We start from the raw sequence: 12,540 nt of genomic DNA on the forward strand, positions 1-12,540 counted from the left end.
AAATTTTGGGGGGGAGGAGGAAATTAGGTTAGTTTAATTTTTTTAATGGAGGAACTAGGGGTTGAACCCAGGACCTCATGCATGCTAGGCCCGCACCAGAGAGCACTTTTTAATCTTCTAGGAGCTCGTCAGAGAGAATGGGGTGGGGATGGTGAGAGGCCACGGTCCAGGGGGAGCCTGGGCGGTGAGGTGCTTAGTCCAGACTCACTCAGCTCTTTCCAGGCACGTATGGAGTCCCATTCCTCCTTTTTGGGGTTAAAAACCCCCGAAATGTATCTGTTTAACATATTCATCACAAGGGCTTAACCAGACACTTAAAGAACAGAAATAACACAAAAATGACACCACAGACAAGATACAAGATTCCTATACAGAAATCAACGGAAGGACAGACCATAGAAGGGAAAAAAATAAGACGACACAGGGAGCGAGCTGGACAGCGGGACAGGGCTCTTGGCTGGAGACCTGGCTGGAGTAGGTTTCTTCCAGGGACATCTTGGGCCATGGGGTTTTTTCTGAGCTCGGCGGCATGTGTGTTCAAAGGGTTATCAACATTATGTTCTCTGAGCAGGCTCTGGGGGCTGGGGATGACGTCCTCGGTGGAGTGAAGCAGTGCAGGCCTCGGATGCAGACGTCGCCTCGGTCGCCTGGCTGGTCCCCTGGGTGAGCTGGTCGTTCTTAGTCACTGGGATCCCCAGGCAGGCAGGAAGCCTTGCCACCCTCCAGTGTGGGCGACGGTCCCACCTCCTGTCTCAGCAGGAGAGGCACTTCCCGCCCAGAGTGTTGTGACAGGGCTGGGCACCCCTGGCACTAACCAGCTGGGGGGACTTCACCCATGTTATTTAATCTCTTCTAACCAAGTCTCTCCAGCTGGACAATGGCTCATCACTGTCCCCGATCACACCATCGGGGGGGAGGGTCCACTGCCCCTCGGGAAAGTGGCCTGCAGTTTGCGGCACAGAACTGGTGTCTGGTGAAGGTCCATCCCCATCGTCCGTGGGTCATCACTTTGCAGAGCCTGGAACTCAGCTTAAACTCCGAGTTAAGTCCGCAGCCTACTCCTCCTTCTGGGTCAGGCACTGCCCTCGGGCCGCCATCCTTTCCTCCTGCAGGAATTGTCCTGTTCAGCTTTGAGTCCTGCTTAAACGCATCTCTGATCCTGGGACCCTCTAACGAGTGTTCTCAGAGCAAGTTTCAGGTTTACGTGAGCCCTGGAGAGAGAGAGATATGACCTCCATCCACTGACTTGAGGCAGAGAAAGGCAGAGGCCACTTCCGGTCAGGAAGTCACCGCCCTGGTGTCCAGTCCCGTGCCCCCTGTGAGAGCCTGCCTGCCGGCTCAGGGCTCACCGGCGGTGGGATGCTGTCTTGTGCACCACGGGAAGCTCTCAGGATGGGCCTAGGTTCCTCACGGACAGACGTTCTCTCTCAAAAATCCCAGCTCTACCTGCTCCAGGCCAACAGATCCCAGGTACGACCTTTCTGCCAAAGGTCCAGAGGGACCGAGCTGTCCCCACCAGGGTGTGGACACTAGGAAGACACCAGACTGGTCACGGGTCTTTATTTATTGAGAATTCACACAAGGGAACATTACACAGTAAATCATGTCCAGGGCTTAATAAAAATGATTGTCACTCACTGTGCTTCACAAAAATTTCTTTTAATGAATAAATAATTTGGATGAACTCAAAGATATTTACAATATACACAAAGGGAAAAGCCTCGGATCTCTGACTCTTGACAGCCGACTTCTGCGGTTCTGAACTGAACTCCCTCCCAAGCTTTTCCCTCGGAAACAATACAAATCTGATAGAAACCACAACTCAGACAACTTATCTCTGTTCATGACGCGTTTATCTGTTAGTCTCGGGAAGCTACAGAAACTTCTATGGTGCAACATGTTAAAGTACAAATATTAACTAAAATAATATATTACCGTAATGCTGGGCAGCATTCTCCACAGAACAAAAATGTACACTCAGCTGTAACAATAATGAAGGTTCACGGGCCACAAAATAATACCCCAAAGGTACAAATTCCTTCATAAGAATATAATTGTGCTCTTCAGTTCGCCAGCTTTCCACGCCGCTCCAGGGACCCGGCGCCCGGGACGCTGGAGCTTGGCGACGGGGAGATGCGGGGAGGCCTCTGGCGGCGGCAGCGCTGCTGGGGGCTGGGCAGCGCAAGCGCTTTTAGCAACGCTCGCTTGGGCTCTTCAAAGAGCCGAGGATGCAAAGCAAAGGAAGCGTATTGAGAAGCCTTCATCTCGTCCGCACCAACTCCGCGGGCCGTCCTGGCCCCGCGGGCTGAAAGGCGCGTCTGCAGGGCTCGGGGTGCCGTCAGCCCGAATTCAAGTATTCCAGGGCTACCTCGTAGCAGAACTTGTACTGGTCCTGGAACACAGAGAGGACAGAGCGTCAGCCTGGCGACGGCTCAGTGCTGTTCCTACCAAAGCAATGATGTCACATTAGGGTTTTCGTAGGAAGAAATCACACCGAGAAGGATGTTAACTGGCAACCAACCCGACAGTCGCGGTTCGGAACCGCAAGCGTGTCCGCCGTTTGTAGAAGTTTCCCACGAGGCCTGATGGAACAGGGACTGTGACATCGATGCTCGTGAGAGCTTCTGGGACGGACGTTCCAGACACGTGGAAGGACCGATAACCCTCCACGTGGAAGGAGGGGATGCCTCTGTGATCTGCTCAGCGAATAAACGTGGTCTCTCTCCTGGCCCAGCTCGCCCTGATTTTCATTCAGCGGGACTTCCTCCCTCTTACGTGACTTTACTCAGCATCTCTTAAGTACCAGGCACCTGGACCTGGTCCCTGACTTGGAGAAGGCCATGGTCCAACGGGGAGGAGGGGCAGGGACCTGATGACACTCACGGGCAGAGCTGAGTGGAGCCCACAGACAGTCCCCATGTGGATGCTGGAGGAGGGCGCAGAGCCTCTTAGGGAAGGTGTGCAGGGGTGGTAAGGAGTAGGAGACACTGAGGAGGGGGTTGGGGCAGGGGGCTGTGTGCCTTGGTTTGTCTGGGACAGTCCCGATTTCCGCCTGTTGTCTCGGCAGAATCCGTAGTCAGATCACTTCACTCTCAAAGCCTCCCAGCGTGAATGATAAAGTATGTGGTCATCCTGACTGGAGATGGAGCAGGCACTTCAGGTGGAGCGACAGGAAAAGGAAACGCACAGAGGGGGCCACACGGCAGTTCTTAATCGGGCCATGGACCCATTTCTCTTGGGGAAAGCCTCCTCCAGTCAGGGACTGCAGCCTGAGCACCCCAGCATGAGGTCCTGGCCCAGGTGGGGTCTCAGGTGGGAGAGGAGGGCATCCCACATTTGTGTTTATGCCGTGAGCTGCTGGACACTCGCCAGGGTGTGGCCTCTGAACCAGGTGGAGGGACCCAGGCTGGGGACGCCTCCATCTTTCACGAGGCAGCAGCCCAGCCCCTCAGCAACCAGAGGCCCCACCACCCCCCAGAGGAGAGGTCAGTTTTCACCAGCCATGCAGGTCACACCGCTGTCTCAACACCAACACAATGGCCACAACTGAAGGAATGGGTCTCTTATTTGGGAGTTCGCCAAATTAATTAAAAATAAATTGCCGTTTTTGGACATGTGCCTAATTAGTCATTGCAATTTTCTTTCTTCACCTACATTTTGTTCTCTAAATGCCCCACTAGGCCAGCCTACTTATTTGAAGCCATGGTCTGTCCCCTCGGTCTTTAGCAAAGAGCCCAGCATGCAGCTGGGGCTCAAATGTTGGTGGTGCAAGTAAATGATGACAAAACATGGGTATATTAGCGTCTGATTCCACCTGATAAATATTTAAGGCGAGAGACTGGGGATTTCCAGACAAAGCCTCAGCCCTCAGGTGGTACAATCCAGAGGTAAAGACAGAAAGGAGATGGGTGACTTCAATACACTGAAGTGCCACAAAATTAAACATCAGTGGTGGTACCTCCTGCCACGACGGCTAAAACACAAAGACCAGTGTCAGGGAGGCTGTGAGGCGCTGGAGCCCTCCCAGTGCTGCTGGGGCTGCAAGATGGCACAGCCCCTAGGAAAACCGCCTGGTGTTGGCCCACACCCCAGCGAAGCCACTCCCGGGCACAGACCCAGGAGAACTGGAAATAATGGCATGAAAACTTTCTGATTCACATCCCAGGATTCATTACTTCAGGCTTTGATACTTTTATTTTCAGAATATTTCAAAGAAGTCATTTGAATTTCAAAATTCTGACACTGTCAGGCCACGCTGGCTGCGGAGTGCTCCAGCCAGGTCTGTTTTGGGGGAATCACACTGACGTTTCACTTCCCCTCCCTAAGAGGTCCAACCCTTTATCGCAGAACCATGATTCTGTACAAACCTAACTGCAATTCATTCCAGTGCCGACTATGAACTAACTTTTTAGTGCATTAAAATGCACTTGGAGGGGGAGGGTGTAGCTCAAAGCTCAGGGTGGAGTGCGTGCTAAGCACACACAGGGTCCTGAGTTCAATTCCCAGCACCTCCATTAAAATAAATAAATAAACCTAATTAACTCCCCCCACCAAAATAAATATAAAAAAATAAATTAAAATGTACTTAGAGGGCCACATGGCTGCCAGCCTCAGGTCACAGGGCAGGCGAGGGCGTGGGAAGGGGTTTTGGGTTCCCTGCAAGGAGCGGCTGTGGTGGGAGTCAGGCAGGGAGCCCTGTCGCAGGCCGGACTACAGTTTTCAAAGTGAATTCTCGCTCACGTCTTATGCCTCCTAAGCAAGCTGCCAGTCCCCATAGGCTCTGTGATGACTGGTTTCTGAATCAGGAAAATAAGGGCACTGGGAAGAAAGACCAAGAATGGCCACACTCCCTGCCCCAAGCACCTCGGGAAATGCCTGAAACCCACTGGAACCTGATAAATTTGGTCGAGAGTCCAGGGCCGCCTTCTGCGGTTCCCCTCCCACTCACTGGCTTTTGAGCAGTGTAATTCGGCCGCACGAGCCTTCTCTGTGCTTCAGGGGAAAAAGCCCGTTTACGCCCTGTCCCGGGTTCCCAGATCTGGGTGACGTGAGCTGGTGCCGGGAGCAGGGGCTCATCTTTGAGCTTGACAGTAACCAGGGCGACTCCTCTCCAAAACCCCTGACTCCAGCTTCACTCCAGACCCAACTTCTATTCCCACAAAGAGGGAGAAAGGGAAGTCGGAAGGGCACCAAGGCGAGGGCACGCTTTGAAAGCCCCTGCTTTCCCGGGGAGGCGTCATGAGGCCACAGCGCCAGCGGCGGCTGCGGGCGGCTTCCCTGAGGGTCTGGGCAGTGCCTGTATCAGTGAGGCGGCCTGAGCCTGCAGGTCAGGCCCTACTGTCAGTCTGTCACTTCAAACGCCCCTCGTCGCCTGCCTTGGAAGAGTCAAACAGAGCTGTCCGCACGGCTCACCTGGGGAAAGCTGCCCTCCCTGACGCACCGGCTGTCTGAAGCTAAAGTTTCAGTTGCATCCTTGCTGACAAATCGGTCTGGAGAGAGTCCTTCTGACCAGTGCGCCTGCTAGGAGAGGGAACTGGTCCCCTTGTGCAAACAGCCTTGATTCAGCGTTCCTGGAGGTCACACCAGGTAACCAGCCACTGGGCCTAGGAGACCCCGGGCAGGCAGCTGCAGGTCTCTGATGACGGACACGTGGGTCCTTACTCTCTCTGTAGCCTTGGAAAGCTCTGAAGCACTTTCTCCCTCAAAGCCCCTGAATCGAACCGTCCGCACAGCTGGTTCCCTATTCAAACCCATCAGCCTGTAGTTGCCGCCTTTCTGGGTCCCAGGGAGCCTCTCAGGGTAACCCGGGTCCAGGTACAGAGAAGAAATGTCCCCTTGCTCAGCAGATATTTACGGGGCTCTCTGGAGCCAGGAGCTCAGTTGGGGCTGGGGTTGAGGGGGCAGCTGCAGGGAGATCAGAGTCTGGGGCAGTGTTGGGGGCTGGGGCCCGGACAGAGACTCCAGAGAAGCGGACGGCAGGGGCTGCTTCCCCAGGGATGGGCTCGGGGAAGCAGATGCCACTAGGGTCCCAGCGGCGGGCCGCACAGCTGGTGGGGGCACAGCTCGGGGACCTGAGGGAGTCTCTCTGACTCCCCACCTGAGGTCTCCACCCTCAGCTCCCACGCACACATGTGGAGCGGGAGGGATGGAGCAGGAGGCTGGGGGGTGGGCTCAGCCCCGCCCTGCAGCCCGCCTGGCAGGACAGGGAGGTCAGTTTACCTCCGGAACTGTGCTCCCTGCCCTGCAGCACAACACGTGGGCTCGGCCCGCCCCGCTCTTCTGGGGCCGGCCTGGGCATCCGTGTCTGGGAAGCGCCTAGGTGATTTCAGGTGCAGGTGAGCTTACAGCCTTTATGGACCGGCTATGCATCAGAATCACGCGAGGGGCTTGTAACGCTTTGCGCTGAAGCCAGGTCGAGACCAACGGGATCAGGCTCTCTGGGGTGGGCCAGGGATCAGAATTTTTTAAAGCTCCCATTACAAAAAAAGTCCATTGCATAGAAATGGAGACTAGCGCTGCGGTTGTCGAGGGGAGGGCAAGGGGGGAGATGCTGGTTAAAGGGTAGACACTTTTGGTTGTAAGAAGAGTAGGTTCTGCGGATCTAACGTACAGCACAGTGGCCTGTAACGACACGGGGTCAGGTACCTGAGAGCTGCTGGGAGCAGGCAGTAAACATTCTGACCGCACGCACACAGTCACTATGCTGATGATGCGAGGGACGGGTGGGTTCACTACCCTCATCCTGGCAACCCTTCTACAACGTGTATGTGTCTCAAATCATCACACTGCCCAAAGCTCCCACCGCCTCCCAGGGAACAGCACGTTTCTCTAGGCAAGATCGATCACCTAAAGGCTGTTCCTCTGTTAAAACAGATCCCTGGAAACTTCAAAAGTCAAGTGCGGAGGCAAAGGTGAGAGGACTGTTTGCTGAAGCAGCTAGTTTTCCAGCAACTCCATCAGGTTCAAAGGGGCTCAGGGCGGGCGACTTGGTGTGCATCTGACCAGCCCAGTAGAGCCGACCTCAGGCTGTCCCACCCCGGCCTGCCCCCTGGGACCCGGTCCTTTGATGATGACTGGAGGCCTGCTGAAGAGGTAGATAACTGAGAGACTGGGCTGAGAGGGTCAGGAGAAAAACCCAGCTGCCCCCAGCATGAAAACATCCAGTCTTGTGTTAAAATAATTTTGATTCCTGGCCATCAACTGGCTTTTCCCTGGAGCCCCCCTAAAACGAAATGTTTGAATAAATAAATCTGCAGGGTCTTCTGGGTCTCCCTTGAGAACGTCATGCTTCAGAACGGATGTGTGACTTTCTTAAGGGCCCCCAGCATGCAGATCCGGAGGGAGGTGCCTGGTCAGGGCTCCCCACCCCCGCCCCCCGGACAGCCTCCCGGCGGCCAGCATGGGAGTGCACCCCAGGACATCCTGGCTCGCACTTCACTCTGCGCAGGGGCACTGGCAGGACCCATCTCTTTTCAGCTGTTGGTACAACATTCTGTGCTTAGGTCTCAGATGGCCTTTTATGCCCAGTAAAACTGCACCAGATTTTACCACCCAGACCCGAATTCATTCCCTTAGCCAGCGTACACACATACAAGCACCAAGCTACAGAATGTACTTACAGGCAAAACCAACCAAATGAGAGCCCTGATCCAACTCTAGAAGCTTCAAACCCACTGGGAAGGGCACTGTGACATTCTCCCTCTGGCCACCAGACATTCTCTCTCCTCATGCCAGCAGTCGCGGTGACAAAGTCACCGGGCATCTTCCCCAGGAAATGTCAGAGCTTTCCGGCACTTCTCAGGCACAGAGCTCATCCTCAGGCTGGGGCTGACCCTCAGGTTCTGGGCACCCAGGGGTCCTATTTCTCTGTCAGAATTACACACGACTGCAGCGACGCCCAGGTTGTTACAGGAAAGTGGGCTGCGATCAGCAGCTTTGTGTAGTGTCACCTCATCCTGTAGTCTGCACTGCGGCTTTGGGAAAAGCCAAACTGTTTCTGCGCATAAAAACTGGTGGGTGATGGAAGCTACCGCGAGAGTTAATGGAGGAAAGACCTGGAAGGGTCTTTTTCTCACGATCTGCTTAATTCAGCCTGCAGTGGGAGGGAAACGGCCTTGTCTTTAAAAGAAAAATCAAGGTCAGCTTTGCTCAGGTGCCGATTAAGGTTTGGACGTTACACACATGTCCCTGAGTCAGGGCCTGAAATGCCGAAGTCCCAATCAGAATACTCTGATTTATGCATTTGTCTCCATCCTCTGCCAATCTGCTTATCTGTTCTAAACTCAGGCCACCTTTACCTGCCCGACTGTCCTTTTCTCAATTGCCCCCAGCCCAGACGACAGAGAATTCCAAGATGGGGGAACTCTTTCCAATTCAGGGTGGGTCTCGGGGTGTGAGACAATTCTCTGACTCTGGGAGGGGGTGGTCTAGCGAAGTCAGGGCACGGAACATGCCTCCCAGCTCACCCATGTGACATCCGGACTGTGCGAAGGCACTGCGTGTGGAAACACTGCTGCTACCTGGGTCTCCGCCCCTCACCCAGGGCTGGAACTCACCTGCCTCAGGAGGGCTGCTGGCTGCATGGGCCTGGCGACACCGGTGCTGTCAGAGACCGCCATCCTCACCTGCACAGCTTCCCAAACATGTTCACACGTATCGTCATGTGGGGTCCCCTCAGCAAATCAGTATCATCCCTAGTTCGCACAACCCAGGCTTGGGACAGTCGAGTGACGTGCGCAAGGAGACTTACATGGCCAAGCGCATTTGTTTGAAGTTGCTTCACCTGAATTAGCTAGCTGACTAGAATTAGGGTTTGCAGGGGCTTCCCCGGGGCAGGGCAGGGCAGGGCCGGGAGCAGCAGTTTGCGGGGGAGGTGGGGGCACGATCCTTGGGCACAGAAGCCAGCATGGTAACTGCTAACGGTTTTGAGTGTCTGCACCTGGCCCGTTTACCACACTCCCCAGGCAGCACTGGGCTTCTTGGAACCAGGACAGCTCATTAAGCATGAGGCTTGGATGCGGGGAACAGATGCCACAGGAGGGTGACCTGTGCTGAGTAGGGCTGGGACGTGTCCCAGGAGGCGGCCATCACGGGTCACTGTCTTTACACAGCCTGGGCACTGCTGAAATAACCGGGGACCACTGCTGCCTCCTCATTTAGCTTGAATCTCGACTCTCTCTTTAGCCCCCTTTATTCTATTTAAAATTGTAACGCCACTGCGGCCGTGCACTGGACCCAGGACGCAGGCTTTCCAAGCTCATCATCGCACCCCTCCCCCTCCCCGGCTTCCTCTCCGACTGGGATTAGTCCTGTTCCCTTCAGATCCTTCCTCCACTAACAGAGAAACACAAAAACCTAATGGAAAAGCTCCCTCCTTTAAGCTACTCTGCTCTTTTCGAGTCACAGTGGTTGGCATTTCAACAGCTCCACACAAACAGGAGATTTCATGAAACACTCTAAGAAAATAATTTCACTTCCTCCTTTGTTTCTCCACCTCTTTAATCCTTTCCCCAGATACGGCCACCGTAATTAAACGCAATATTCTGGATGTCAAGCTCAAATTCCCGCCTTTGATAAATATTAGGTGATTAAGCTATTCATAAAATATATAATTTGAAACTCCGGCATTTCATGTGCTACGAGTATTTCTTCCCCAGGAGGACGAAGTGCTCAGCCGCATGGAAGGCACTGCCAAGACGGGAAATTAATAAGAACGTTCACTTTTGAGTTTCAGCGGTTTCCACATTTCAAATGTGTTGAGATGAAGTCTTTGCGAAACGGCAGAGAGAGAACGAGGTAGGAAAACCGGCAAAAAGACACGACTGCGCTGTTTCACCACGAACGCCAGCCGCCTCCCCCGGGGGTCAGCCTGGGCTCCCGCTACCCGGGAAGGGCCCCCTGGGCGGGACGGCGCGGGCCCTACCAGCAGGTCCACCATGTTGGGCTTGTTGTTCCTCAGCGTCTTCACCGCGTGGAAGACGTCCACCGTCCTCTGGTGCCGCAGCATCTCGCAGACGATGCTGATGGCGCAGAAGGTCCCGCTGCGGCCGCCGCCGTTCCTGGAGAGGGCAGAGGAGGCAGGTGGTTTTACGAGGTGACCTCACACCGCGCGCGGCCGAGACCCCTCCGCGCCGGGGAACTGCAGCGCCCGGGCCTCCGCTCCCGACTCTCCGCCTGGGCCGGTCCCGCCCCTCCGTGCGCGTGGGCGCCGCGGGCGGCCGGGCGCGGGCGGGGGATGGGAGACTGGTACAGGGCTTCCAGCTCCGCCCGCCGCGGCCAGACGACACCATCTGATGCGGAACCTTGTCTATTTTTATGGAAAGGGGCCCAGAGGGAAATTTTCGATGCAAACCACCTGGTGTAGTGTCTGCAGGAAAGCTGTAATGGTATGTGATGCTCAAAGGTGGATTTGGCCTTAAATAAGCCATTAATATTTCATTATTTATCTCTAAAACATAAAGGCTCATTTAATTTTTTAAATTTAAATTTAAAATATTTTATTACAAATTTTAAATTGTAGTTGATTTGTAATGTTCTGTTACTTTCAGATGTACTGAAAAGTGATTCAGTTGTACACATATATTCTTTTTATGATATGTATTTAAAAAATTATGAGTTTGGGTTTAATGTATATGCACTACTATGTATAAAATAGACGAACAAGGCCCTGCTGTAGGGCACAGAGAACTACGTCCACTGCCTTGTAATAACCTGTGATGGAAGAGAATCTGAAAAGGGCTCTTTTTAAATACGACTTTTTCTTTTGAGTTAATTTTAGGCGTACAGAATCATTGCTAAAAGAGCAGAGTTCCCTGCACAGCCACCTTCCCCTGATGTGAATGTCTTACGGAACTACGGCACGTGACTGAAACCAGGAAGTCAACGCTGGTCCGATACTATCAACTGAACTACAGACCTTAGTCAAACGTCACTGGTTTTTCCGCGCGAGCCTTTTTTTCTGGTCCAGGATCCAGTCCAGGACCCACCTTGAGTTTAGCTGTCACATCTTGATCTCCTCCACATCACGAGGCCTCCTCTTCCCTCGTCTTTCTCGACCTCGACACTCTCAATGAGGACTGGTCAGTTATTGTGTAGAGTGTGAAATACAGAATGAGACGAGCAGCGATGGTCCCCACCCACCCTCTAAGTCATCACGAAGCACAAATCGTAGAAAGTCCCTTCCTCTGGGTCCGTCTGTTGCTTCCTCATCACTGGACGTGAGGTTACGCACTTTGGCCAGAAAACTGCAGAAGAGCTGACCTCCGTGGAGGTGTTCCTGTTGCGGAACTGTCTTCTCGCTCAAGATGTCAGCCTGGGTCACTCGTTAGGACGATGGGCATCTGGCCGACCTCTTCACTGTGTAGTTATGTTTCTCTTTGTGGTTAATGGATGTCTTGGGAAAGATACTTTGGGAATATGCAAATACCTTGTTTCTCCTCAAAGTTTCACCTGCTGATTTTGGTGTCTGTAGGTGGATCCTGTCTGCAACAGTGGTTTCCACTTTCCTCCCTCTTTCAGCATTCTAAAGACACAGCTGGCTCTTACCACCATTGAAAATTTATTTGCTTATTTATTTTTATTTGAAGCACTTCCTTACTTTCTAGAACCACAAGATGTTCCAGGCTCACCCTGTGTCTTCTTCCCTGCACCAGCTCTGGAATCAACCACTTTTCCAAGGAGCTAAAGGATCTTTTTTTATTTTAAACATAAAAGCATTATTATTACATCTAAAATAAATAAACACTACAGTTTAATAGAATCACGTTTCTAGGCAATGTCCAAATCTCCCAGACTGTTTCAGACATTTTCTTATAGTTGACTTTTTCAAATCCTCATCCAAGCGAAGACCACACATTGCATTTGGTTGCTATGTCTTGCAAGTTCATTCTAATCTACAGGTTCCTCCCTGCTCTCTCTTTTTCACTCTTGGCAATGTATTTGTGGACGAAATGGGGTCATTTCCCCTGCAGAGAGCACACATTCTGGGTTGTTCTCATTCACTGCATCTCTGAGATGGATTTGACACACCCATCTCTAAACCTGTACTTCCTGTCAGTTGGGAGTTAGCTCTAGAGCTTCATAAAAATTCAGTTGCTTTTTTTTTTTTTAAGACAAGGATACCTTATAAATGAACGCTCATTAGGAAGCAGGCACAAGATATCAAGCTGTTCCTTGTTTTGTGATTTTAAGATTGATCCCGGTGTTCCAATGCCAGCCTGATCATTCCATGATTAAGTCGTAAAGCAATTTTTAAAATAAAATATAACAAACCTACAATTAAGTCCACAGATGGTAAGTATCTATCTCAGTTCACTTTTACAAATGCATATGCCATGTAACCACCACTCAGATCAAGATATGGACCATGACCAGTCCCCTGGATGCCCCCACCCCCGCCCCGTGCTCCTTCCTCAACAGTATCAATACCTCAAGATAATCTCTGTTCTCACGTCTAGCATCAGAAATTCCTTCTGTCTGTTTTTGAATTTTGTATACATGGAATCATACATATACACTCTTTAACTGAAGTACAGTTAATTC

General features: G+C 52.4%; 1 protein-coding gene across 2 annotated transcripts in view; it reads right to left on the reverse strand.

Moving 5' to 3' along the window:
• Nucleotides 1–1,638: 1,638 nt before the first annotated feature.
• PTPRM (protein tyrosine phosphatase receptor type M) overlaps nucleotides 1,639–12,540 on the reverse strand; it is a 604,888-nt gene continuing 593,986 nt past the window's right edge. For both annotated transcript variants that reach the window (XM_032467107.1, XM_032467106.1), the window contains 2 exons: nucleotides 9,923–10,058; nucleotides 1,639–2,392 (listed from right to left, as the gene is read on the reverse strand). In XM_032467107.1, the coding sequence (XP_032322998.1) occupies nucleotides 2,339–2,392; nucleotides 9,923–10,058 (190 nt within the window). In that variant the 3' untranslated portion in view covers nucleotides 1,639–2,338. The remainder of the gene's footprint in view (nucleotides 2,393–9,922; nucleotides 10,059–12,540) is intronic.

This window comes from Camelus ferus, chromosome 24 (assembly GCF_009834535.1).
Source record: "Camelus ferus isolate YT-003-E chromosome 24, BCGSAC_Cfer_1.0, whole genome shotgun sequence".
In the NCBI taxonomy this organism is placed as follows: Eukaryota; Metazoa; Chordata; class Mammalia; order Artiodactyla; family Camelidae; genus Camelus; species Camelus ferus.